The sequence below is a fragment of the Canis lupus genome, chromosome 9, assembly GCF_048164855.1.
Source record: "Canis lupus baileyi chromosome 9, mCanLup2.hap1, whole genome shotgun sequence".
NCBI lineage: Eukaryota > Metazoa > Chordata > Mammalia > Carnivora > Canidae > Canis > Canis lupus.
Genome location: NC_132846.1, coordinates 44438285 through 44465815, shown reverse-complemented (window position 1 = coordinate 44465815; position 27531 = coordinate 44438285). Strand labels below are relative to the sequence as shown.

The window sequence follows — 27531 nt, the reverse complement described above, 5'->3', positions numbered from 1 at the left end:
GAGACATAGGCAGAGGGAGAAGCAGGCTCCTTGCAGAGAGCCCGATGTGGGACTCGATCCCGGATCCTGGGATCACTCCCTGAGCTGAAGGCAGATGCTAAACCACCGAGCCACCCAGGCATCCCCCAAGTCCAATTTCATTTGCTATTTTTAAGCTAAGTACACTGGAGTTTGCTCTGTTTTTTTTTTTTTTTTTTAAATTTTTTTTTATTTATTTTTATTTATTTATTAATAGTCACAGAGAGAGAGAGAGAGAGGCAGAGACACAGGCAGAGGGAGAAGCAGGCTCCATGCACCGGGAGCCCGACGTGGGATTCGATCCCGGGTCTCCAGGATCGCGCCCTGGGCCAAAGGCAGGCGCCAAACCGCTGCGCCACCCAGGGATCCCTGGAGTTTGCTCTGTAAGTGCCTATATCGGAAAGGCCAAGCTCATATGATCATTGAAGTTGATTAAATGTTATATAGTTATGCATGATAGTATTAGTTTGCAATAAATGACACGAGACTGTGTTAAATTCTTTTTTTTTTTTTTTTTTTTTTTTTTTTATGATAGTTACAGAGAGAGAGAGAGGGAGGCAGAGACACAGGCAGAGGGAGAAGCAGGCTCCATGCACCGGGAGCCTGACGTGGGATTCGATCCCGGGTCTCCAGGATCGCGCCCTGGACCAAAGGCAGGCGCCAAACCGCTGCGCCACCCAGGGATCCCTTAAATTCTTAATAAAAGCAAATAAATATCAAGGGGCTTGACCTTTTGAGGTTGGATTCTATTATAGGTAGGGTTGCCAGATTTAGCAAAGATACAGGTTGCTCTAATTCGATTTGAATTTCAGAAAAACAATGAGTGGTTACTTTAATACAAGTATATCCTGAATATTGTGCAGAAAATACATAAACTAAAAATTACTGTTTATCTGGAATTCATATTGAACTGGGCATCATGCATTTTATCTGGCAACCCCAATTATGGGACAAGCAAGGGAGAAATTTTTTGCAGTCACCTTACAGAAAGCTATACTGACTAGCAGTAGGAGATAAATGGACTGAGTGATTTTATATTTTTGTTCTGGTTGGTTACTGAACAGTTAAGGAAGTTTCTAGCAAAGTCCTAGAATTGGGCTGGCTTGTGATCAGATCCTGGTTTATTTTTAGGCTGCGGTAAATGGGACAGTTATTCCAGGGATTGGGGAAAAGCAAGTCATATTTAAAGTTGTGGAGAAGAGGTATATGTTTAAAGAGGGGAGAGCTCAAGAGTGTGTCATATATTGCCACAGTAAAGGCCACATATTACTGTGTCCATCTCTCCCATCTCAAGCAAATAAGGTAGGTATAAATGATGTCTCACTAATTGAAGGGGCCAGATGACTCCTGTTTTTGAGTATGTGGATCGAGTACGTCAAGCAAAGGAACAGTGAGATGGGAAACTAGCCTTGAAATCAACTCCACTGGAATGAAGCACAGATATCTCAGTCAATCCTTCCATAAATGAAGTCATTACCTTCCCTTCCAAATTTCTCCCCATGCTCTAAGCTCATTCAAATCTTCAACCAATATTCAAGTGGCCATTGAGGGCCAGCATGTACTGGCTCTGGATATATTCCTGGAAGCAGAAAGACATGGTCCCTGCTTCCAGCTTCCAGCAGAGTCGGGGATACTCTGATAAAATCACAAAAATACATGTTTAATCACACACCATGATATTGCTATGAACAAAAGATGTTGGGGGTGCCTGGGTAGCACAGCTGGTTAAATGAGGGACTCTTGGCTTCAGCTCAAGTCACAATTCCAGGGTGCTGGGATTCAGCCCTCTGGTGGGCTCCACAATCAGCATGGAATCTACTTGAGATGCTCTGCCCTCCCACTCTTGTCTCCCTCTCTCAAGAATAAATAAGTGAAATCTTAAAAAAAAAAAAAGACACTGGGTGCTAAAAAAATCATTTATCAAGCTGAAACACTACTACTGATCTTTATGGAGCTATTGCAATGAATACACACTTACAAAGCATCCTGAAAACAAAACTTTTTCTAAAAGACAGCACTGCAGGGGTAGCCCCCCCCCCGCCCCCCCCCCTCCCCGCGGGTGGCTCAGCCGCTTAGCTTAGCGCTGCCTTCAGCTCAGGGTGTGATCCCGCATCAGGCTCCCTGCATGGAGCCTGCTTCTCCCTCTGCCTGTGTCTCTGCCTCTCTCTGTCTCTCATGAATAAATAAACAAAATCTTAAAAAGAAAAATAAAACAGCACTACAAATTGTCCTCTTTAGGAAAATAATATTCTATCAAAACCATAACTTCTGAAACTTGAATACCTAAGGTTCAGCAGCATTTGTCCTGGTGTTGACTTTTAAACACTTACTTGCATATGTTATTAGTATAAATAACCTTATTGTGAAAAGTAGAAGTGGGTGATTTTGCTTGATGACCGCCCTCTGCCACGTTCAGCCCGCTTTTCACGGGTGTATATACTCAATCGCCCCCGTGTGCTACCTTTGATACAACAGGATGGAATTCCCGCTAAACTGAAAAGGCGAAACTGACACCTGCCTATTTTAGCTTATAAACCACGGTTTATTTCAATGACAGAGGGTAGCTTCTCGGGAGGAAAAAAAAAAAAAAATCCAACACACTGACGGGGGTGGGGCGGGGGGGGGGGAACTTTTACTGTATCTGGTAGAGTTCCAAAGCACTTAACACCCAGTCCTGTCACTGGGGTCAACACGGAGGCTCCCCAGCTACTTCTGGCCTGGAGCGCAGCTGCTGGGTAACAGCTGTACAGCCTCAGAGCTGCACACTCAAGGCCTTGAAGAGCAGCTCACTGCACCCAATTAAATAACGGATATTGCTATTTTCGGATACAGCTTCTCGCGCCTTGGCGACTGTACCTGGACCTGTGGGCCAGAGGTACTTTGTTTCTCAGAGCTTTCTCAGCTCAGTTTGGGAAAAAGTCTCCCTACTTCTTAAGACCCCCACCCCCCACCCGCACCCCCGCGCCTTCCCCATACACCACGCTGATTACCTACCGGACGCAACAGTTTTAGCCTTTTGACTGGATGCAGGAAGGGAGACCTGAACCGGGGAGGGGGGGGGGGGGACTAACGACGGACTTGGTGGGGGAGGGACGGGTGCACCCACAAACCCTCCCAGCGGCCTTCCCCCGGGCCCGGCCTAAGTCCCGGCTCCCTTCCCTTGGACGGGGCTCGGGCCGCCCCAGGATGAGACCAACTGGGGGAGGGCGACCAGAGCCTGTCCCTCCACCCTCCGCCACCCCGGGCAGCATCCTCCACGCCGGTAAATAAATAAATAAATAAATAAATAAAATAATTAATTAATTAATTTAAAAAAAAGACATAGAGCAGGAGCGGGGAGCGGCCTCGTCCCGGCGGCGGGCCCGCGGGAGGCGCGGAGGGCGCCGGCGGCCGCGGGAGGAGGGCGAGCCCGCAGCCCGCCGCCGCTCCGGTGGTTCCGCGCCCCCGACTTCCCCGAGCGCGGGGCGGGGAAGCCGCGCCGCCGCCCGCGGTCTCCAGGCCAGCCGCCCGCGGTCTTCCGGCCGGAGCAGCCCGCGGGGGGGGGAGGGGCAGCCGCCGCCCGCGTTCGCCCGGCACCGGCGGCCGGCGGAAGGGCCGCGCGTCGCGGAAGCGCGGCCGCAGCTGAGGATCAGCTGCTGGAGGAGGCGGAGAAGCAGAGGGAGGAGCCTGGCGGGGGGAAGGGAGGGAGCGGACCCTCAGGAAGCCGCGAACGCCACCGAGCGTCGGCACACCTCGCTCCGTCTGCCATGGCTGGTTAAAGAACCATCCGGATCGCAGCGCGGGGGGAGGGCCGGGGGGGAGCGGCGGCCGCGCGTGAGGCCGAGGGAGGGGCGGCGGCGCGAGCGGCGGCGGCGGCGGTTCCAGCATGAAGAGGAGAGCTGGCCTGGGGGGCAGCATGAGGTCAGTGGTGGGCTTCTTGTCCCAGCGGGGCTTGCATGGGGACCCCCTGCTCACTCAGGACTTTCAGAGGAGACGCCTGCGGGGCTGCAGAAACCTCTACAAGAAGGACCTCCTCGGCCACTTCGGCTGTGTCAATGCCATTGAATTCTCCAACAATGGAGGCCAGTGGCTGGTCTCAGGTAAATCAACCCCCTTCCCCCGCGCCGCGCCGCGCCGCGCCTCCGGGTCCCCTCGGCCTCCCCCCTCTCGCTCTCCCCCTCGCCACCCTCCTGCTGCCCTCCGTGCCCACCCCCTCCCTCCTCAGCCCCCCTTCCGCGGTGGGAAGGTTTGGTGTCAAATTCAAACCCTTGCAGGGGGGAGGGAGGGGCTGGAGGAGAGGATGTCTTCGGTTAAAAAAAAAAAAAAAAAAGAAAGACCTAAAATGGTTGACAGGTCCTCAGTTCGCTTTATCCCAAGTGCAAAGTGATCCCTCCGGGGTGACTGCCCTGGAAGTGTGGGTCGGGGAGGGGGGTGGGGGCGAGATCACCGCCTGACAAAGTTTGATGGGAAACTCTTCCTCCGTGTACTTTAAAAGGTGCGGGGGGCATTTTGGGGCTTGGAGCGGGGAGGAGGAGGAGGGGGAGGAGGGGGAGGGGAGGGGGAGGAGGAGGAGGAGGAGGAGGAGGAGGAGGAGGAGGCCGAGGCGCGCCCGAGTCCCTGGCGCCGGCGTCCGGGAGGAGGGGGCCTTGGGGCCGGGGCCGGGCGGTGACAGGGCGGGTCGCCGCGGGGTCGGGGGCCTGGCTGAGGCGGGCGAGGAGCGGAGCCGCTGCGGGCCGCCCCCTCGCGCCCTGAGGGGCCCTGCTCCCTCTCCCTTCGCTGGGGTGGCCTCTTCCGCGTCGTGTTTTCCTCACGCTGTGGGCAGCGCCGAGGGCTCAGGAGGCAAAGGGGCACCGGCCTGAACTTGAATGCGCAACTTGGGAGGCGGGGGGTGGGCGACCCCCCGGGGACTTGTTGGCTGCGCCCCCTTGGCCGGCCGCTGCCGTGGCAGGTGGGCTCCGCGCCTCCTTCCTCCCGCCCAGCTGGGCTCGGCTGCCCCCGGGCTCCCCCTCGGGTGTGGGGAAAGTGGCGAAATCGAGGCCGGGGCTCCGGCCGGGCGGTGTAGGCCTCGCTCTCCCGGGGCGCCTAGCGACAGGCCGCTGAATCGATAGCCTATTGCTCCCGGGGAGGCCCGGGCCGGCGGGCGGGCCGCGGCGACAGCTGCCCCGGGGGAGGTGCGCCTGCTGCCCGTGGGGGCGCTCGCTGCCGCCGCCCTCCTCCTCCTCCCCCCCCCCCGGGGGTCTCGGGGCCCCGGCGGGGATGCGGTCCGCTGGGGGCGGCTCGGCGAACGCGGGCGGAGGGGAGGAGGGCGCCGCCGGCCGATCTGGCGTCCCCGCTCGCCTCCCACCCTGCGCGGGTCCCTTTTCCTGCATTGAGAGGGAGGGAAGCGGGACCCCGCGCTGAACGTGGCGCTCGGCTTCACCCCGGCCAGCCCCCGAATGGTTTCCTAATTTACGTCAGTGGGCGGCTGGCCAGAAACTTCTGGGATCACGGCACAGCCTCGGTGTTCTTCGCGAGTTAGCAGTCGGAAAGGCACGGGCGAGCAGTCCGGTTGAGGGGTAGCAGAGAGAAGACGGGAGTGATCGCTTCACGAACCGGCCTCCTGGGGTTTCTCCAGACCCGACCTGCCGTTTCTACCCTAGATCATTTTCTCTTTGACTTAGGTAGATTTTGGCCCGAGATCATCCCCCCTGAAGAAACCTGATATTCTACTTCAAGGCTTACCGCCCCCAAACAAAAGCCTCTTTCCCCGACACTGCCGAAAATTCCAAAGGGAAAAATGGGGGAAGATCTCTTTAAAGAGCTCACGGTCCCCCCCCCCCCCTTCTGTATTCTTTATATTCTAGTCTCCTTTCCGACGGATCTGTTTCCAACAGAGATGTCCCCAGACACAAGTAAACTCTCCCTCCTGGGTGAGGGGATTGGGGGGGTTACCCATTTAATAGGCTGAACTAATCATGGGAATTAAACCGTAAGTACAGTGGTGCGTTGCCCAGCTTAACACTTTTTTAAAAAATAACAAGATTTATTTAAGATAATCACTCACCTGCCGTACAATTCACCCATTTTAAGTTAACACTTTCTAAAAGACACTGTAATGTGTCCTCCCTTCTCAATAAGTTATCCTTGTGCAGGATCTTCCCCTGTCTCTCAAATGAACCCCATTTTGTCTAGTCTTGGCCAGTTAATTTCCTTTATCTTAATTGTAGTCTGTAGAAAAGGAGAGTCCTTTCCACAGGGCAGGCTCTGGCAAACCCCGTTTTAGGCATCTATTCCCTTATGTTTCTAAGCCAGAGTTGCCCATCTCCATCATTACTTTCTGGGTTTCAGTCTTCTTTGCTCCTTACTCCCCCTTCTTCCCCTCCCACTTCCTCTACCTCGGTCCTTCCTGTTTCCTATCTACTCCTCCTAGTCCATGTAGCAGGCTCCTGCTACCACCCCCCCCCCCACCCCCCACCCCCCGCCAAGTTTAGCTCAGATACACTTAGCTTTTCTTATTTATTTCCTGATCATAGACTTTTGGTTAAAAGCCTTTTTAGCTATTCACCTTCCATTATAAGTACAACTTATGCTAACAGAAAGTTCCTCCTGTTTGCTTCAGATAAGGAAGCCCCTCTGGGAGTCAAATACACCTTAACTTGTTAAAGTTAATTAAATATTGTTCTGAGAAGTCCTTCAATAATCTTACCCAATTTAAAACTAAAGTGTCAGGTTTACATTTTTTCTTATCTATCATTTTCTTTAGCAGTTAACACCTGAGGGGAGAGGCTCTTAATGTTTTGAGGCTAATGCTATCTATACCTAATATTTCACAATAATGTGGTGGGAGGCCAGACTCTGGGATGGTAACAAGATTACTTTTATCATTTTGTTGTTGTTCTTATATCTTGTCTAGATTGGTGAAAGACTTTAGAAGTGATGTTTGGGAGATCCCTGGGTGGCTCAGCGGTTTGGCATCTGCCTTTCTGCCCAGGGTGTGATCCTGGAGTCCCGGGATTGAGTCCCACATTAGGCTCCCTGCGTGGAGCCTGCTTCTTCCTCTGCCTGTGTCTCTGCCCTTCTCCTTCTCTCTCTGTGTCTCTCATGAATAAATGAATAAATTCTTAAAAAAAAAAAAGAAAAAGAAAAGTGGTGATTAAAATGATAGTGTATTCACAGTTTGTTCACTGTTTTCATTTCCTAATTGTTTGGGCAGGCTCACATTTCTTGTAACTGACACATAACTATTTGATAGAATTAAATTAGACCTAGGGCAGAGATATTTGGGTGGTTCCTGTGGCCTTAAAAAATGCGATTTGCTGAGAATACATCATTGCTGTTTTGTTATAACAGCTAGCCCCTTTCCCAGGGCTCAATGAGGCCAGCAGATATTAAGAGTAAACCAGAGAAAATCAGGAAGGAGAAAAGGTGTTCTAATGGGCAGTGAGACTGAGATAGCAACAAGTGAGAGGATGGTTTTCTCATATTTAGAACATTAAAATATTTTAACTTAAAAAATATTTTTCTTTATTGTTGATCAGAAAAGGGCATTACTGTGATATCCTATAAGGCAGTGTGGTATGGAATACAAATGGTTGAAATCACTGCTGTGTTTAATGTGTGACCTTTTAGTCAAGTTGCTAAGCCTCTGAGTCTGTTTCCAGATGTACCAGCACTTACCTGAAGGGCTCTTACGAGAACTACATTAGGTAGTTTAGGTTGTATGCTGAACTGAGTGCCAAATCTCCCAGAGAAAGTGCTGAGCTTGGGATCCCTGGGTTGCTCAGCGGTTTGGCGCCTGCCTTCAGCCCAGGGCGTGGTCCTGGAGACCCAGGATCGAGTCCCACATCGGGCTCCCTGCATGGAGCCTGCTTCTCCGTCTGCCTGTGTCTCACATGAATAAGTAAATAAAATCTTAAAAAAAAAAAAAAGAAAAGAAAAAAAAAGTGCTGAGCTTGTTTTCTTTCCCTTTTGTGCTTTTAACTTGTGATTAATTATTAGCTGACACTTGTTCTTACAGTTTTGGTAACAGACCTGTGCAAATAGGGCAGACAGGATAGTTTTGGGACTTTTTCATGTGGAATGAGAAGGCACAATATATGTTAAAGTGCTACTCATAAGAGATCCTACCAACATCAAGGAATTTATGCTAGAACACATTATTTGAGGGATATCCTAGTTTTACCCTTTAAGTCTTGCATCTCATGCATCTAATAATATTATTTTTCCTGAATTGATATTTAAGACTAATTGATATTAGAACTTGTAGAGCTAGCAGATTAATAGCCCATTAGTATGAAGTTTTGGGTTTCAGTGAGAGATTATGATCTCTTTCTTGATGCTTATGACTAAATGTAGGAAAAGCACCTTTAGAAGCTTTTCAAGTAGCATCAGTAACTACTGTTTTGGAGTGTTAGCTAATAGGAGTTGTGAATGGGGAGAAGCATTTAACTATACTTGGTCATACTGTTTATAACTGAGATAACCATGTAGTCTGATTTCTATTTCATATGGGTCTCTGACTTTATTATCATAAGTTAGATACAAATTAATAGCATGAATTCTTGAGTCAGGCTGCCTGGGGATGAGTGTCAACTCAACTACTTGCTAACTGGGTTACCTCTGCTAAGTCACTCACTCTCAGCTATATAATAAGGGCAGTAATACCCCACAGGGTTGTGATGAGGACTGCATGAAATAACACTTGTAAAGTTCATAGCATCAGGGCCTACCTTGTGATTTTGCTCTGTTTGCCATGCCACTGCTGCAACCCTTAGTATTGTTATTTAGCTTGAACTTCACCAAAGGTTTTAGGAGATTGACATGTTCAGTATCTAACACTCATTTGCACATAGCACAGTGCAATGTGAAAAATTGAGAAAGATCTTAATGAGATGACTGTTAAAATTGGCTTTGTAAATAAGCTTAACCCCAGTATTGTCATCAAAGTATATTTTTAAGCATCAAATTCTAGCTGTGATAGTAACCATATGCTCAATTTGAACCTATTAATTAGTGATCATTTCCTGTTTCCCAGTCACCAGTTCTATCAATTTTATGGAATCAATTGATTTGTAAATAAATTAATCTATCTACAGGTAGAGTGTTTGGCTTTAGCCAGTGGAATAAAGTCTAACTTACTAGAACTTCCCATGTGTTTATGTAGAATGGATTTGTTGGTCCAGTGGTTAGTTTATCAGGAAAAATATGGCCAGTGGTAGGGCAGATTTCTGACTTGAAAAAGCTTTCATAGTACATACATTTCAATAAGATGATTAGGGAGTCAACTGTTGGATTTTCTTCTGGGCTTTTCTATTTACTGATAATCCATTGCTGTGAAGGCGTTGAATTTTATCCTTTGGTCTATTAATTGGTTCAACAAATAGTTTCTGAGTGCACAGTTTATAAAGCAGAAGCGATTAGAACAGAAATGATGAATCTGGTATAAACCATGCTCTCAAGCTTGTATTTTAGGAACATTTACTTATGATTTGTAACAGTGCATGGTCCTTTTAAAAATTTCCCCCCTCTGCTTTATGATACTTTAATAGATACTTGATTTTTCTCTGGCTTGCAGATACTTGATTTTTTTCTGGTTTGCAGTTCTACTTTAGCAAATAATCTTCTTGCTTATGAGTTTTAGTGGGAAAGAAAGAAGGCTCATAGGGATGCCCTTGGAGGACATTGCTGTGATAAATTACAGAGATCGTGTCATAAAAGGATAAGGTAACATGGATATTTATAGATGCATATTATTTTTCCCACTTGTTCTTCAGTCAGCTAATTGATACCTATCAAAGATCGGCAAATTTAGAATTATGTCCAGGCTTGTTGCTTTTGCTTTAAAATAAACTAGTGAGGTTGAACTGATGACCACCAGTCTTATTAAACATTATTAGCACAGCAAAAAGTTGTATTGGTGTTCTGTATTGTTCAAAGGATCATCACTGACTTAACTTATGCCAATGTATTTTTAATTACAGAGAGTTCCTAAGAGAAGCAGTAGCCCTCAGTCATGTATCCTGGGACCACAAGTGTGTACTCATTCACTGATGATTGATAGATTTGGTTGTAAAATACAGTTAGAATCATTTAGATCAGGGAAACTTTATTGACCAGTAAGACTTGAAACACAGATGGATGCTGCCTTCTGAATTATGAGTTAAGAAGTAGATGCATTTATCTTCTCATGCACTGAGCCAGGCGAAGAGCACTTCCATTGTTAATAAACAGCACTTAATTTTAATTTTTTTCTTTTTTATGGTTTCAAGAAAGAAGCAATTGCTTTTTATTGTTTTAGTCTGAATTTAGATACTCAAGGGTAGAATTAAAGCCTTTTAAATTTAAAGGAACTAAGTCCTAATTCAAATGAAGATTACGTAGGTTAAGAAAGAATTTATTCTGTTTTCAATTTTTGATCCCCTACATTATAAGTATTGTCTCTTAAAATTAAAGAACTGAATATTGGGGCACCTGGGTGGCTCAGTGGTTGAACATCTGCTTTTTTGGCTCAGGTTGTGATCCTGGGGTCCTGGGATCGAGTTCCTCATCGGGCTCCCCATAAGGAGCCTGCTTCTCCCTCTACCTATGTCTCTGTCTTTCTCTGTCTCTCATGAGTAAATAAAGAAAATCTAAAAAAAAAAAAAAAAAAAAAAAAAAAAGAACTGAATATTTATCAGTTAGGATTAACCTTAGATGACTTTGTGAATGTGAAATTGAATTTCTTTTTTACTTGATTCTCTGTTTTCTTTAAAGTTTTGATTTTATTTATTTATTTTTTAAGATTTTATTTATTTATTCATGGGAGAGGCAGAGACATAGACAGAGGGAGAAGCAGGCTCCCTGCAGGGAGCCCTATGTGGGATCCCGGGATCACAACCTGAGCCCGGATCATGACCTGAGCCGAAGGCAGATGCTCAACCTCTGAGCCACACAGGTGGCCTAAAATTTTGATTTTAAGTTATAAGTGTTAGGTTACTATTTGCCTGTGGATATGTAAGCTGATTTTAGGTGATCTTTAAATAACTATTTAAATTTTAATAGTACATTTATTTTTATATATGGAAAAGTTAACTAGCACGTGTAAAGTATTTTTAATGAGTTTATTGCTTAAGGTGAGATTAAAAATTTTAAAAGTCCATTTAAAGAAAAATAATGGTGAATGTGTTACATGGATATGGCAAAAATCAAAAGTTGATCAAGATTGACTAAAGCTTGGGAAATATTGCACTAGGTAGTCTTTTTTGTATCTTTCTTTCTTCCTCATTGATTTAAAGAGAAGGAAAGATCTTCATTTTATGGAAAAGGGAGTGGAGCAAGCCCAAAGATGACTTGCCCAGAGCTGCCTTGTTAGTCTTTGGCAGTCAGCTGGCCAAGTAGGGTCCTGCTCCCAGGCACATGCTGTTTCTAAGTTGCCTTTTTATATTTTTTCTTTTTTTTTTTTCTTTTTTCTTTCTTTCTTTTTTTTTAAGATTTTAAAAATTTATTTATGATAGACAGAGAGAGAGAGAGAGGCAGAGTCACAGGCAGAGGGAAGAGGCAGGCTCCATGCCGGGAGCCTGACTCGGGACTCGATTCCGAGACTCCAGGATCGCGCCCTGGGCCAAAGGCAGGCGCTAAACCGCTGAGCCACCCAGGGATCCCCTCTTTCTTTTTTTTTCTTATAGGCTAATTCACTTTTTCTGGATCTCTTCTAAAAATTGAAAGCTGAAAAATTAGCAGTTTCTGACCACATATGCAACTCTAGTTGCTCCTCTTAGATGATAAGTTTTGCTGTAAATGAAGTTAACTTGTTCCACACAAGTATCTTATGTTTATTTATTCATTAAAAATATTTAATGGTAACATACTATGTGTGCCTCTTGAATCTTAATAACTACAGGATTTTTTTTTTTTTTAACATTCATTTAGCTTATAATGTGTGCCAGGCTCTCTGCTAATAAGCACTTTATGTGTCTTATTTGCCACTTGGAAAATAGCCAGTGTTACCTATAGTCTAGAAAGACTGGTGTTTGAAGGTTTTGTATTAATCGTCATAACTAAGTGCTAAAGAATCAAGAAAGGACATTGATCAATGACTGCTGAGGGTTCTGTAATGCAGAGAACTGGTAGGGCATTAGTGGAAGAGTAGATTTTGGAATTCATTGTTTCTGGTTAAAATGAAGTGAAATATAATTTGAGGGATAAAAAAAGATTTTTATTACCTTGGACTTTGTTAGCTGTTTCCCAAGTTTTAGTTCTTTTCAGCTTTAATACTTATTAGCTACTACTGCCTATATAAACTTCCTTTTTTTTTTTTTAAAGATTTTATTTATTTATTTATGAGAGACACACAGAGAGAGAGAGGCAGAAACACAGGCAGAGGGAGAAGCAGGCTCCATGCCCGATGAGGGACTCGATCCCCGGACTCCAGGATCACACCCTGGGCTGAAGGCTGGTGCTAAACCGCTGAGCCACCTAGGGATCCCCCAACATAAGCTTCCTAAAACTTATTAACTCTCATGGTCTCACATCTGCTGATCCCTCAAAAATCCACAGTGCTCCCCAGTGCCCACCAAATTAAGAATGCCTCACCTGACGTTCAACTGAGACATTGCTGTTCACAAAGATAAATGTTTAACAATAAAAATAGCTAATTTTTTAGCATGTCATTCATTTATCAAGTATTATTTGGGGTATTTCATATGTTAGGCCCATTTATATATGTGACCACATTTAATACTTAAAAGAACCTTTCCTAAGGTAGGGTTAGTGTTATTATCCTTATTTTCCATAAAACTTAGAGAAGTTAAGTGACGGTGAAGGCTTTTGTAGTTTGCGGTGGAGCTGGATTTGCAGCCTCGGTCCGCTGGAAATTTTTAGTCTGAAATTTTTAGTCTGAAATTTTTAGATTGTTCTGTAGGATCTTACTTTTCCCCTACATTTTCTTCTTTTGGTGCTATCACTCTTGATACTTTACTAACTGCTTTTTTTCCCCCCTTTGTAAATGAAGGGAGGAGGGTATAGCTGTGGGGATGGATCAGTAGGCTTTGAGCCAATAAACACAGTTCTGGTCACAGCTACCATACTCACTTCTCCAGCAGATTTTTTTTGGTGCTAGAAATCACTTCACCTGGATTTTGCTCTTGGCAGTCATTTAAAGTCTCCTTCTTCCTTAAATTTTGCGTGTTACACACTTGCTTACATAAACCATATAACTTCACACTGGGTTAAACTCACCTGCTTTAGTAAGATATAATTAGGAGTGGGTATAGGGTGTATTCTGGTTGCCAATTTGGTTCCTCTTCTCTATTAGCCCAACCAAAAGTGCAAACAACATACATGTATTTATTGAGCCTGTAATTTGAGTTTGATACCTGCTGAAAGTATGCTGATTGAGTACGTATGCTGATTGAATACATTTGCTGATTTCAGCCAAAAGAAATAGATGCCTCCTCATAAGGACATAGATGGATAATGATAGTGCTTTTTGGAAGAAGGTTTAAACAATATAACATGGGATTATTTGCCCAGAGAGCATTGGTAAGTCATTTGGAAGTACTTTGCCACAGATAAAATATCATAAAGGAAGGTATGACTCCTAGACAGGTGATAAGCCTGTTTAATCCTTAATGAGCTTGAACTATAGCATTCTTGCAAATAAAATTTACTTCTTTCACCAGCAACTTCATTCTGCTTCTGTGTGAAAAAGAAGGTATTCCATTTCCAAGATTATTCACAGATTGGGTTAACAAGGAGGGTTAGATTCCACTTGCTCTTCACATCAGTTATCCTAAGTCAGTGATTCAGGGAAAGACTTGACAACAGCAGTTTGTCACTTTTGCTATCTGCTCTTCCCATGCCTTCACGGTCACACTTTTCCTTGCTACCTTACTCAGTCATTGCACTTTGCAGTGTTAATACCCAAGATTCTATCACATACTTCTCAGGATGCAGAGTTGATATGCATTGGAGATCAAGTCCATGTGCTCTGAGTATTATTTTCTTATTAGGGCCAATTTGAAAATGGAAGTTATATTCTGGAAGGCTGGGGCAAGTAGGAATCAATGAGAAAATGGGATCTGAGGAAATTGACAGGCTTAACAGATTTTGGTAGCAGAGATGTTGGTAGAAAGACTGATTCCCATCTTCCGTTTTTGCCTCTGCTGGGCTTATACCCCTTGATAAACAAGGTAAAATTATCTTACATGGTTGACAAAGTAACTCTGTAGGTTCCCTGCCTACCTTGCTGCCTGCTGGGGTCCTTTATAACCATATATCCTGTTTTTTTTGGGACCATCCCAATTCCCCCATTGTCCTAGTACAATTATTAGCACTCCTTTCATTCTTAAAGTCCTAGTTTGATAAGTTATACGGCCCCCTACTCTTAATCCTCTGAGTTGCCTGGTACTCAGGAAGATCAAAGCCCTGTTCTCTTAGCTCTTCCTATTCACCATTGAATGCCTCTGGTGAGAAAGCCATCAAGCCTCCGTTCTCCAGTCAGGTCTTTCAGCTGGCACTTTTAAGGTACTGGATTGAGCCTGAGAGGCAGAGTGATTGGTTAGTCATTTGTCCCCCTCACTCTTCTTATTAGAAAGGAGGAGAGGAAGCTATAATCATTAAGAAAATGCTATGTCCAGAGCCCAGTAAGTTACCTCTTTCTTTGTATATACCTCCTCTTATAGTTACCCATCTACTGTTCACTTGTATATTCTTCCTTCCTCCCTTTTAAAAAGTCTTCCTGTGGGTTATTTTTTGCAGTTGATTTTAAGGAAATCTGTTTTGACAAATGATTCCCTACTGAGTTGGGAATTTTTTCCTGAGGTATTTTTTTTCCCCCCAAAAGTGGGTGTGATATTGATATTAAAACCATGTTACAGGCTTAGTTTTATGGAGTTTCTATCTGTCCAGTACCAGAATATATTTGAAGGAAAAGTTGGCCCTTCAAATATATAGATTGGCCCTGGGAAGGGTTTTCAGGAGTTGCAGTTTTTCAGGTATATGGCCAGTTGGCTCTAGAACGTCTTTGATGTTGTGAAATGACATCAGTAAAGAAATTTAAGAGATCTGGGTTAGAGTCCTGATTTCACCATTGTCACTGTTATCTTATACTGCTAACATTCTGTCTCAGTGGAATCATAGAATTTTATTGCTGGAAAAGACTAATGGTCATCTAATTGAAGCCTTTAATTTTACATATAAGAACACAGACAAGCAAAGAAGTAGTGATTTGCCCAGTAGTTTACAATTAGTAAGTAGTATAGTCAGGATTAAAATCTGAATCTGGGTCTTCTGATCTGGTCTCTCAGTAGGGGAAGTCACGAGCTTCAGTGTTTCTGAAGGACTCTACTCAGGTAAAGTGTTCAACTCTTTTGTTGGCTTCCTCTGCCACTAATTCTTTATTATTGTTATTATTATTATTTTAGAAGGAGAGAGTGTGTGGGCAAGCAGGGGGAAGGACCGAGGGTGAGGGAGAGAGAATCCTCAAGCAGACTCCCTGCTCAGTGTAGAGCCCAACACAGGGCTTGATCCCAGGATCCTGAGATCATGACCTGAGCGGAAATCAAGAGTCGGACACTTAACCTACTAAGTTACCAGATGCCCCTCTGCCACTACATTCTATCTGTAGTTTTATTGTCCCTAGACATGGTTGTTTTGATTAAGTTGACAGTGCCCATTATTTTAGAGATGAGTCAGTAGAGATTTTCCAGGTTAGAGGCTCTCTGGCTGAGTCTCCAGTTTTAATTCTTAGCCTGCCTATACTTCCCTTGCTTTGGAAAGTCTGTTTCTTTCCAAGAACATTATTCAGGAGGAAGAAGTTTCTGCAAATCTAGATGCCTGTCAAAATCTTGTTATACAACTTCTCTCATTCTGAATTTCCATTTAAGTCTTGTATCTAAATTTCAATAGTATCTTTTGTGTTACTACTTAAGGCCAAGTGACTAATTGGAGCCTCTGAGGTTTGTTTGTTTGTTTGTTTCTTTTTTTTTTTTTTTTTTTTAGGTGTTTTAACTATGCTTGATGGTTTAGTGCAGATATTAGCTGCCATAGATGTCCGAGGCATGTGTTTTTGCCTTCCATATATTGGCAAGAAACAACTGAAATTTACATGTTTGGCAACTTGCTTCAAGCAGCCCTTGAGTCTCAGGGTTGACATTTCTGTTTATACCTGCTTGTGGGTGGGTATCGTGTGCCTTCCTGAAAGGACTAAAAAGCATCTGGCCTGCATTGGTTCAACCTTTTAGAATTGCTCAAGAAGAGAAAAGAGAGCTTTATTATGTTGTTAATGTTGTTTATGCAAGGAATTTTGCAAAAGTCAGGCAGGCAGTGTTCTATTTTAAAAAAACAAAATATCAGAAAGCACTCAGAATAAATAAATGAAGAGGGTGTCTGTGATAGAATCAGGAGAGCATAGTGTCCAGGTTAGTTTTGTATAGTAGAAGAATTGAGACTGGACATAATCTGTGGTCTGGGAGTACCTTATATAGTGCATTGTACTATCTTAATAGCTTCCTTGTAAATCCTTACTATGTTGAGATCCAAGAATCTTTTTTAGTGTTCTTCTAGCTCTATTTGAGGAGCTTTTGTTCTTTGACATTTCACTAATTCCATACTTTACTATTGAGAATTTCCTGTTGAATCATGCAAGTCAATAGAATAGGGCACTTAGAAGACAGGCTTCTCACTTATTCATATTTTTTTTAATATCATGTATTAATTCAGAAAATAAAAGGATATTTAAAGAAAGGAAATATACCATCTACTCAGGATGACCATATTTGACACATGGGACATATTTTAGACTTTTTTGTATGCATATGTACATATTTTAAAAATAAAATTGGGGGGTGGGGAGCCTGGGTGGCTCATTGGTTAACTGTCTAACTCTTGATTTCAGCTCAGGTCATAATCTCAGGGTTTTGGGATGGAGTCCTGGGCCTGCTCATCAGGGAGTCTGCTTGAGATCCCCGCCCCCCATCTCTCTGTCCCTTGACCCCTCCTCCTGCTTGTGCTCTTGCATTCTCTCTCTCAAATAAATCTTTATTTTTTTTTTTTAATTTTTATTTATTTATGATAGTCACACAGAGAGAGGGAGAGGCAGAGACACAGGCAGAGGGAGAAGCAGGCTCCATGCACTGGGAGCCCGACGTGGGATTCGATCCAGGGTCTCCCGGATCGCGCCCTGGGCCAAAGGCAGGCGCCAAACTGCTGCGCCACCCAGGGATCCCTCAAATAAATCTTTAAAAAAATTTTTTTTAATTGGAATTACGTCATCTCTGCTGCTTTGTAACTTTTTTCTTACTTAATGTTAACATTATTTTGGTATGTCATTGAATATTCTCAGCCTCAACAGTATTGATATTTGGGGCTGGGTCATTCTTTGTTATGGGGGCTGTCCTGTGCATTGTAGCATGTTTAGTAGCATCCATGGCCTCTATCCAGTATATGCCTAGCACCTCCCCCATTGTGATGACCAGAAATGTCTCCAGACATTGCTAAATGGTCCAGGCAGGAGATCACCCTGGTTGAGAACCACTGTCTAAATAAAAAATTCTTAGACTCTTTGGTCTCAGGACCTCTTTATATTATTAAAAGTCATTTAAGACCTCAAAGAACTTGGGGAACCTGTGTGGCTCAGTGGTTGAGCATCTGCCTTTGGCTCAGGTCGTGATCCCCGGGTCTTGGGATAGAGTCCTGCATCGAGCTCCCTGCATGGAGTCTACTTCTCCCTCCACCTATGTCTCTGCCTCTCTTTCTGTGTCTCTCATGACTAAATAAATAAAAATCTTAAAAAAAAAAAAAAAACCTCAAAGAACTCCAGTTTATGTAGGTCATTTTTATCAGTTTTTATTGTATTAGAATTTAAAACTGATAAAGTTAAAAATACATTTAAGAATAGAATAATAAGGGACACCTGGGTGACTTGGCAGTTGAGCACCTGCCTTCGGCTCAGGGCGTGATCCTGGAGTCTCAGGATCGAGTCCCACATCAGGCTCCCTGCATGGAGCTTGGTTCTCTCTTTGCCTGTGTCTCTGCCTCTGTGTGTGTGTGTCTCTCATGAATAAATAAATAAAATCTTAAAAAAAAGACATAGCTTTAAAAAAATAGAATAATAAGCCTTATATTAACATAATAGTATTTTAATGAGAAATAATTATTTTCCAAAATAAAAAAATAGTAGAGTAACATTATTACCTCTTTCCAACTCTGTAATGTCACAAAAGACATACTGAAGGCATTTACATTTAATCTGTTGTGAAATAATGGTTTAGGTGACATATATGAAGAAAATTCAGCCTTATACAGGTATGTAATTAGAAAAGGGGAGAGAAGGGCAGCCCAGGTGGCTCAGCGGTTTATCAGCGCCTTCAGCCCAGGGTGTGATCCTGGAAACCTGGGATCGAATCCCATGTCGGGCTCCCTGCATGGAGCCTGCTTCTCCCTCTGCCTGTGTCTCTGCCTCTCTCTCTCTCTCTCTCTCTCTCTGTCTCTTGTGAATAAATAAATAAGATCTTTAAAAAAAGAAAAGGGGAGGGTATTTTAATGCCTTATCAGATAACTGCATATTCTTTGAGATTATATTAAAATTCAACAAGTGGAAGTTTCTTAAAGATTAGTTGCAATGTAGAATCTGAAACCATATCAGAGAACTTTTCATAATCTGTTACATTAAAATCCATTAGTCTGTAGCATGCCTGGATGGGCTGTTGGTTAAGGCTCTTGGTTTAGGCTTGGGTCATGAGATCAAGCCCCAAGTAAGGGGAGTTTGCTTGAGATTCTCCCTCACCCTCTGCTCCTCCCCGCCCCTGTGCACACACAGGCACACTCTTTCTAAAATAAAGAAAAAAAATATATATTTTTTAAAGCCTTTCCCTTAGGTTGCTGGCTTTTCTTGAAAAATTCAAAGATGATGCAACCTTGAGCCTGCATTCCTCTATGGCAATACCTGGCTAGAGCTGAGTAGTGGCCTGTTCTTTAAAAAAGGTTGTATATTTTCCGGTCTGCCCTTTACTCTGGGAGGTTTCACTCATTTGCTTTGCCTCCTGGCCTCTTTTATTTGAGAGGCTGAATTGTATCATGGTAAGGAGCACAGTCTGGAGCCAGATTACCTGGATTCAGATCCCAGCGCCCACTCTTGATTGCTGTCTACCTTCAGGATATTTAGCTTTTCTGTAGTTTTATCTAGATAATAAGGATAGCAACAATACCTACTTCATACAATTATTAAAAGGATTAGAGGAGTCACTAAATGTAAAACCTTTAGGATAGCCCCTGGCCCAGAGTAAATTTAGCTAAATTAGCTGTTGTTGGAGCTCAAACAGTAGATCATTGGCTAACATTTTTGTAGCTCATACTGTATGTATCAGGCACTGGGCCAAGCCCTCCACACAGATCTTTCATTAATCCTAACATAACATTATAAAACAGGTAGTTATTTTCTCAATTTTGCAAATGAGAGGATACAGTTGAGAGAGGTTAAGTAACCTGCCCGAAGACACCCAGCTAGTAAGTGGTAGCAACATTGAGAGTTGAACCTATGCACTTGTATTCTAAGCCTGTGGTTTTGAATGCTGTGCTACCTCACAATACATCTACCTCTAAAATAGGCCTAATTACAGAAATGGCAGGCTTGGATAAATGGTGATTATTGCCCTTAATGTTTTTGTAAGTATTTCAGGAGAGTATGCATATAAATGTCTTAAATTTATATATGACATCATTTCCTTCTGGTAGTAAAACACCAAACCAATAAGGATAAACTATTGGCAACTCTCTTTGGGTGGAGTGAGTGACCAGAACTTTCATTGTTTTTTTGTTTGTTTTGCTTTGTTTTGTTTTAGTGTAAGAGCATGGGAAGGGAGGGGCTGAGGGAGAGAGAGAAAGAGAGAGACTCTCAAGCAGGCTCCACACCCAGCAGAGCCCAACTAAGGCTCAGGCTCACGACCCCTGAGATCAGGACCTGAGCCGAGATCAGGACCTGAACTGAAATCAAGAGTTGAATGCTTAACTGACTGAGCCCACCCAGGTGCCCCTGATTACTGACTTTCAGAGTAGATAAATGTAAAATAAAAAAATAAATGAAAAATAACAGACTGTATGATATGTTTCTAGATATTCAGTAAGGACTTGAGAGTCATTTTAATCTGTTATTTGAAGGTCAAAAAGGCCAGCAAACATTTCAAACCATTAGAATAGATATTACTTAAAAACAAAACAAGATAAGACAAAATAGAAAATAACAGATGTTAGTGAGGATGTGGAGAAATTGGACGTCTTGTGCAGGGTTAGTGGGAATGTAAGATGGCACAGCCTCTGTGGAAAACAATTTGGCAGTTCCTCAGAAGAATAAGCACAGAATTACCACATGATCCAGGAATCTCATTTCTGGGTATAAACCCCCAAAGAACTGAAAGCAGGGAATTGAGCAGATATTTATACACTCATATTCTTAATAGCATTACTCACTATAGCCAAAGGGTAGGAGCAAGCTAAGTGCCATCAACAGATGAATGGATAAACAAAAGGTGACATATACATAAAATAGAGTATTATTCAGCCTTAAAAAGGAATTTCTAACACATGCCACAATATGGATGAAACTTGAAGACATTATGATGAAATAAGCTAATCATAAAAGGACAAATTTTGTTTTCTTTAATCTTTTTAAAGATTTATTTATTTATGATAGACAGAGAGAGAGAGAGAGAGAGAGGCAGAGACACCGGAAGAGGGAGAAGCAGGCTCCATGCTGGGAGCCCGACGTGGGACTCGATCCCTGGACTCCAGGATGGCACCCTGGGCCAAAAGCAGGCGCCAAACCACTGAGCCACCCAGGGATTCCCCAAAAGGACAAATTTTGTATGAGTCCATTTATATAAGATACATAGAGTAGTTGAACTCCTAGAGACAGAAATAGGGTCTCTAGAGTTAGAATTGTGGTGCCAAGGGCAGGGAGGAGGCAGGAATGGAGAATTATTATTTAGTGGGTAACAAATTTCAGTTTGGGAAGATGAAAAAGTTCTGTAAATGGGTGGTGGTCATGGTTGCAGAACAATGTGAAAATAATGAATGTATTTCATTCCATAAAACTTTACACTTAGAAATGGCTTTAGAAAAAAAAAAAAGCCAGCAAAATGCTAGGCATCTAGGAAAAGAAATGGAAACAAAATGAAAGAAAAATGCTTTTCTTGGGATCCCTGGGTGGCACAGCAGTTTAGCGCCTGCCTTTGGCTCAGGGCGCGATACTGGAGATCCGGGATGGAATCCCACGTCGGGCTCCCGGTGCATGGAGCCTGCTTCTCCCTCTGCCTGTGTCTCTGCCTCTCTCTCTCTCTCACTGTGTGCCTATCATAAATAAATTTAAAAAATTTTTTAAAAAATGCTTTTCTTTCCTGTGCATGTGGTAGGACAGACTCACTTAAAATTCTAAGTAGTGTTCTGGCCTCTGTGCTTTGGTAGGAGGGATACAGCTTGGTTTTAGGCTCTATACCTAACTCCTTGGATTATTAGCAAGTTATTATGTCTTTCTGATCCTCATCTGGAAAAAGAGTTTATATAATCCTTACCTTACAAGCAAAGATGTATGTGAATAAATTTCTGTACAAATGCTAATTATTTTCATCTTCGGAAAAATAGCAAAACAGGCTTTATTTCCCATTCATTGAAGTGGCTGGGCTGTGTGACACACATCTCTGCCTCTGTATCTTTTTTTGTTTTTATTGATTTTTATTTTTTTAAAGCTCTTATTTATTCACAAGAGACAGAGAGAGAGAGAGAGAGAGACAAAGGCAGAGGGTGAAGCAGGCTCCATGCAGGAAGCCCGATGTGGGACTTGATTCTGGGTGTCTCCAGGATTAGGCCCTGTGCTGAAGGGGGCACTAAACCGCTGAGCGACTGGGCTGCCCCTCTGCCTCTGTATCTTGATGCTGCCTCTTAGAACTCATGAGAGGTATGGTCCACACAACAAGTTTGGCTTTACGAAGTAGCAAGTATATATATCGGAAAGGAGTAAATAGGCTGAAAAGAAAGCCAGGCTGAATAATTTTTCTTTAGTCTTTGTAAGTTAAAAAAAAAAAGAACCTGTAGCAGTATAAAAGTATTAACTAAAATTGTTATTCCCGAGAGGTGACCTCTATTAGCCAAGTTTGTATCTGCCTTTTCATGTACAAATTTGCGAATTTGCATATATTTCTGTTTTATTAAAATGTATCAGGGTGCCAGCTGGCTTAGTCAGGAGAACATGTGACTCTTGATCTTGGGGTTGTGAGTTTGAGACCCACATTGGGTATAGAGATTACTTAAAAATAAAATCTTTTTTTTATTTTTAAAGATTGTATTTGAGAGAGAGAGAGTGTGTGTGTGTGTGTATGTGTGTGTGGTATGTGGCACGCACTCAGAGGGTGGGGGCAGAGTAGGGGAAGGGAGAGAGAGAGGAAGAGGGAGAGGGGAGAAGCAGTCACTCTGCAGAGCAGGGAACCCAATGTGGGGCTCGATTCTAGGACCCTGGGATCATGACCTGAGCCAAAGGCAGATGTTTAACCAACTGAGCCACCCAGGCGCCCCTTAAAATAAATCTTAAAAAAAATGTGTCATGCTATTTAAATTCTTATGCTACCTAAGACAAGAGTTGGAAAGATTAGGACAAATTTATGAATGATAGTACAAGAAACTAGAGCATTTTAAGGCATATGTATAACTAATACATGACACACTGGGTAAGTGTTTTTACATATATATATTATATCAATACACACAACAATCCTGTGAGATAGTTGGCATTTTCTTCATTTTACAGTCATAAATCTGAAGTTAGAGAAGTAGAATAACTCGCCCAAGGACACATGAATGGTGCATCCAGGCGCTTTTATTCTTGAGCTTGTGTTTCCTGTGCCCTTCTATTGTACCACTTTTGCTGAGACCCAAAATCCTGGATCTAATTGATTCTGCCATTTTTTAAAAGAAAATAGCGTTTTGAATAGTTAATGCAGCAACTAAAACCTTTTTTTTCCCCCCACTTTTTTGTCTTAGTGATTATTCTATGTCAGTGAGACAGAACTGCCTCATGCCCCTCCCTTTTTTTGGTATCATAACACATAGTACATACATGAACAATAAACTTTTTTGCATTTTTATTGTGGTAAAATATACATAACACAAAATTTACCATTTTTAGTTGTATAGTTCAGTTGCATAAAGTACATTCACATTGTTATGTAACCATCATCACCATCCATTTCCAGGACTTTTTCAGGGAGGTGAGGATTATTCTCCATTCCCCCTGACTTTTTCATCTTGCAAGAACTGTTCTCATGAAACAGCAACTTCCCATTGCCCTCTTCCCCCACAAACCCCTGGCAACCTCATATAAATAGATTCATACAGTATTTGTCCTTTTGTGTTTGGTTTATTTCACTGAACAGTCATTTTAACCAGACTTCCACTGATGGACTTTTAAATGGTTTAGTCTCTTGCTCTTCAAATAATGTGCTACAGGAGTATTTGATCCTGAGTTTCGGCATGCTCTCTCAGTCTCATCCTCTGCTTGGCTGACTTTCTGAGGAAGCCCAAAACAAATTCTTTGTCTTCTGAACCTCAGCTTTTCTGGGGGTATAAAATAAGAGGAATTTTAAATTACTTTTGTTATAGTATGGTATGAGGGCTTGTATAGTTTCTGCTTATAGCTCAGTACCCTTTGAAAAAGAGTACTCTTTACTTACTTATTTACTTATTTATAAGTAGGCCCCACACCCGGTGTGGAGCCCAACACAGGGCTTGAACTCATGACCCTGAGATCAAGACCTGACCCGAGATAGAATCAGATGCTTAAACGACTAAGCTACCTAGGCACCCTGAAAGAGTACTCTTTAAATATCAAGATTTTTTTGTAACTACAAAACTGCTGCCACAGTGTGATTTTAGTACATTTTGGGATGAGTCGGTGAGTTTAGTGCAGAATTAAATCAACCCAAAATGATCAGCATCAGAGTAGCTATGTTCCTTTGGGATTCTCAGATGAGTTGGAGCTAAGCAGTTAATCATGAGGAAACCAGACTTAGAAGCCCTGTTCTCTGATTGTCACTTGCCTCATCATGGTGCTACGCACAAAGGCCTTGCTTTCCTTCGAGGTCCCTGTGCTCCTCCGGAGAAGCCCTAGAGAGACTGGGGCCAGCCCCATGGAAGCACCCAACTGCCAGGCTCACAGAGTTGGCTTAAAGGATCAGACTCTTCACTTGTATTATTTGCAGGTCTGACAGCCTCTCTGCGTGGAAGCATATAATACATCTCTGCTTTTTTGGATTTGACTAGATGATTCACAGAGAGAGAACTATCCAGTTTTTTTCGGGTTCTGAACTGATTTATCCTGGTTTCACCAGCCCACCTTTGCTTTGTGGGGTCAGAGATTTGGCCATAGCTGTTATGCTCTCTCTACTGGCTTTAAAGCAGCCCAGCAATTTCAGGTGATGCCCTAGTTTGCACCCACTGTGGTTTTTGCCAACACATGGTTGAAAGGTGTTATCTTTGTACAGAACTCAATACCTTGCCTAAGGAAATGTGTGTGTAGGAGGGGTTGCACCGTGCATCTTCTGACACTAACCTCTAAGGCAAAGTAGAAGAAGGAGGCCCTGCCAGGGCCATAATTTCTACCTCAGTGATTCCAATCTCCTATGGACATGGGCTGTCATCATTGTGTTAGATACTGAGGACACATCATTTTAAATGATCCCAAGGCGTTTTACAAATAACCATGCATTTTATATTACTAAGCTTTTATTTGGCAAAATTAAATCATCCTATGAATATCTAGAATGAACACTAAAAGATAATGCTGTCTAGATGATGGGGGAAGACCCTTAGGTAAGAAGGGTTGAGTCTTTAAGTGGATAGGTGTAGATATTATTTTCCTTTTTATTAAACTTTTTTTTAAAGCTGGTCCAATTCAAGAGAGGTTGTGCTGCCTGCCATAGATCTGAGTGAATCAATAAAGAGGCATCTGTTCTCTTTCTTTGCCATGAGTATTCCAGCCCATCCTGGGGAGTCTTATTTTCATTTTTTTTTTTATCATGAACTTAAAAAAAGTTTTTTTTTTTGCTTAATTAATCTCTACATCCAGTGTACCTAATGTGGGGCTTAAACTCACAACCCCCAGATCGAGTCACATGCTTTTCTGACTGAGCCAGCCAAGCGCCCCTCTATCATGAACCTTCTAAAAATCCAAAATGTTTTGTTTTATGGAAATGTTCAAGCATTCACAAATGTATAGTATACTCATCTATAATAATTACCAACATTTTAGTAATCACCTATAAAATCACCTATAACTGCCTACCTTTTTTTTTCTAGAATATTTTAAAGGAAATTCCAGACATACTATTTTCACCTATTTCAGTCTGCATCTCTAATTAATTGATAAACCTTTTTTTCTCTTTTAATAGCACCACAATGCCATTATTATACTTAAGAGATGTAACAATACTGGGGCGCCTGGCTGACTCAGCCAGTAAAGCCTGTGACTCTTGATTTCAGGGTCGTGAATTCAGGCCCCAAGTTGGGCGTGGGGCTTATTTAAAATAAGAGGGACATAACAATACTTCCTTATATCATAAACATAAAAGTAGAGAGATGAGCACTGAGTATGTATGGAATTGTTGAATCACTATATTACACACCTGAAACTAATATAATACTGTATGTTAATTATTTTGAAATTAAAAAAGAAAAAAAAGTAATTGGATTTGACAAAATGTTGATAATTTGTTAAATTTGCTTGTATTTTTTTTTTTAAGAAACAAAACTTTTCAGATAGAAGTGAAGTCCTGTATTACTAGATGTGTTTATCTACAAACAATATATGGTATTATTTTGTATATTTAAAAATATATACATAATGTTATCTTTTACATATCTTTCTGAAACTATTACTTACCATTGGGTTAAGATTTATTCATGTTGGTACACATATCTCTGGTTCATTTTAATACTGTATGGTATTCTATTTGGTTTAGATTTAATTTGATTTGTATTCCAGTAGAACTTATTAAGTACTATATTTATGAATATTTATGTTGTCTACAGGTTTGCTTTTTGCTATGATAAACAGCGATGCAGTGAACATTCTTCACTTCTTCATTCTACAAGAACATTCATTCTTGTACATTTCCTTGTGCCACTTTTAAAGAATGTATTTAAATGCCCCTGATTACTATAGAGATTGAGAGCCTGTAATATTTTTTGGCTATTTGGATTTCCTCTTCTGTGAATTATCATATTTGCCTCTTTTCTGAATGGTTTTATTTATTTATTTATTTATTTTCTTAATGGTTTTAAAATTGATTTGTAGCAATTTTTTTTTTTTTTTTTTAAGATTTGATTTATTTATTCATGAGAGACACACACACAGAGAGAGGCCAGACACAGGCAGAGGGAGAAGCAGTTACTCGATCCCGGGACTCCAGGATCAGGCCCTGGGCAGAAGGTGGCGCTAAACTCTTGAGCCACCTGGGCTGCCCGATTTGTAGGAATTCTTTGTATATTTTGGATACTAAACCATTGTCAGTTTTGTATATTGCTTGAATTCAGGCCATCTTTTCCTGCTCCCTCCCTGTTCCTGGTCTGTCAGTTTATTGCAGTTCAGTCAGCTTCTATTTTTATTCCTATGCTCCCTTGTTTTATTCTAACTTACACATTTTTGAGGTATGTTACCAAGATGGTGAATCCTTTCAATTGTCCATTAGATGAACTACATTGTCATTTATGGTTTATTTTTGGTTTTGTAAGTCAGGCAACCTAGAGTAGTGGTTAAGAATGGGGGCTATAGAGTCTTAACTTTTTGTTTTTAAATCTTAGCTCAACCACTTTACTTACTCTGTGACCATGGTAAATTACTTAATCGTCTTGTGCTTGGCTTTATAATCTGTAAAACCCTGAGGGTAGAGCTGTTATGATCCCCATTTTATATTTAATGAAACTCAGGCTCAGGGAGATTAGATTAGATTAGAAACATGGATAAGTAGAAGAAATGGGCCTCTTTATTTTTTAATTTTACACTTTTGATGAGACATGGGTCAAAGAAATAATTCTGTAGTAATACACAGGATAAAAAACTCCTATGTGTCACTATTCATTAAAATAAAACAATAAAAACTCAAGCCTTTACTTTTATGACTCTAACTTAAAAGAGACAGAATTTTTTTTTTAAGATTTTATTTTTAAGTAATTTCTACACTCAACGTGAGCTCAAACTTACAACCCTGAAATCAAGAGTCACATGTTCCACTGACTGAACCAGCCAGGTGCCCCAAAATGTAGAATTTAGATAACCATCCCAGGCCAGAGAATGCAATTGAAATAGGGAAATCACAAACAAAGGAGACTGGGCCACACGTAAGGGATCAGTTTGGTAGACAATGAAACACTTTGGAGGAGGACGCAGAATTTGATTTTGACCAACAATGAAAGAAAGAAGAAACTGAAGGAGCAAAGGTAACTTCTTTCTAGGGGAGGGAAAATAAATTTGACTTGGCCACTGTACCTTCTATTGATTTTTTTTTTAATTATTATAAAAGGTAATGTGTTTATGGC

At 42.1% G+C, this 27531-nt stretch overlaps 1 protein-coding gene and 1 long non-coding RNA gene across 4 annotated transcripts in view; both read left to right on the top strand.

Moving 5' to 3' along the window:
• Positions 1 to 3792: 3792 nt before the first annotated feature.
• Positions 3793 to 27531, top strand: part of DCAF5 (DDB1 and CUL4 associated factor 5) — a 101089-nt gene continuing 77350 nt past the window's right edge. The window contains exons 1-2 of one of the 3 annotated variants that reach the window (XM_072839059.1): positions 3890 to 4097; positions 26026 to 27432. Coding sequence is in view for 1 of the 3 variants with exons in the window: in XM_072839057.1 (XP_072695158.1) it covers positions 3884 to 4097 (214 nt within the window). In the remaining 2 variants the exon portion in view is untranslated. Of the gene's footprint in view, positions 4098 to 26025; positions 27433 to 27531 lie in introns of all 3 variants that reach the window. The other 2 variants (XM_072839058.1, XM_072839057.1) reach the window with 2 other exon arrangements.
• Positions 5280 to 22949, top strand: LOC140640157 (uncharacterized). Its single transcript, XR_012036827.1, has 2 exons — positions 5280 to 5657; positions 6890 to 22949. It is a non-coding gene; the product is annotated as an uncharacterized lncRNA (long non-coding RNA).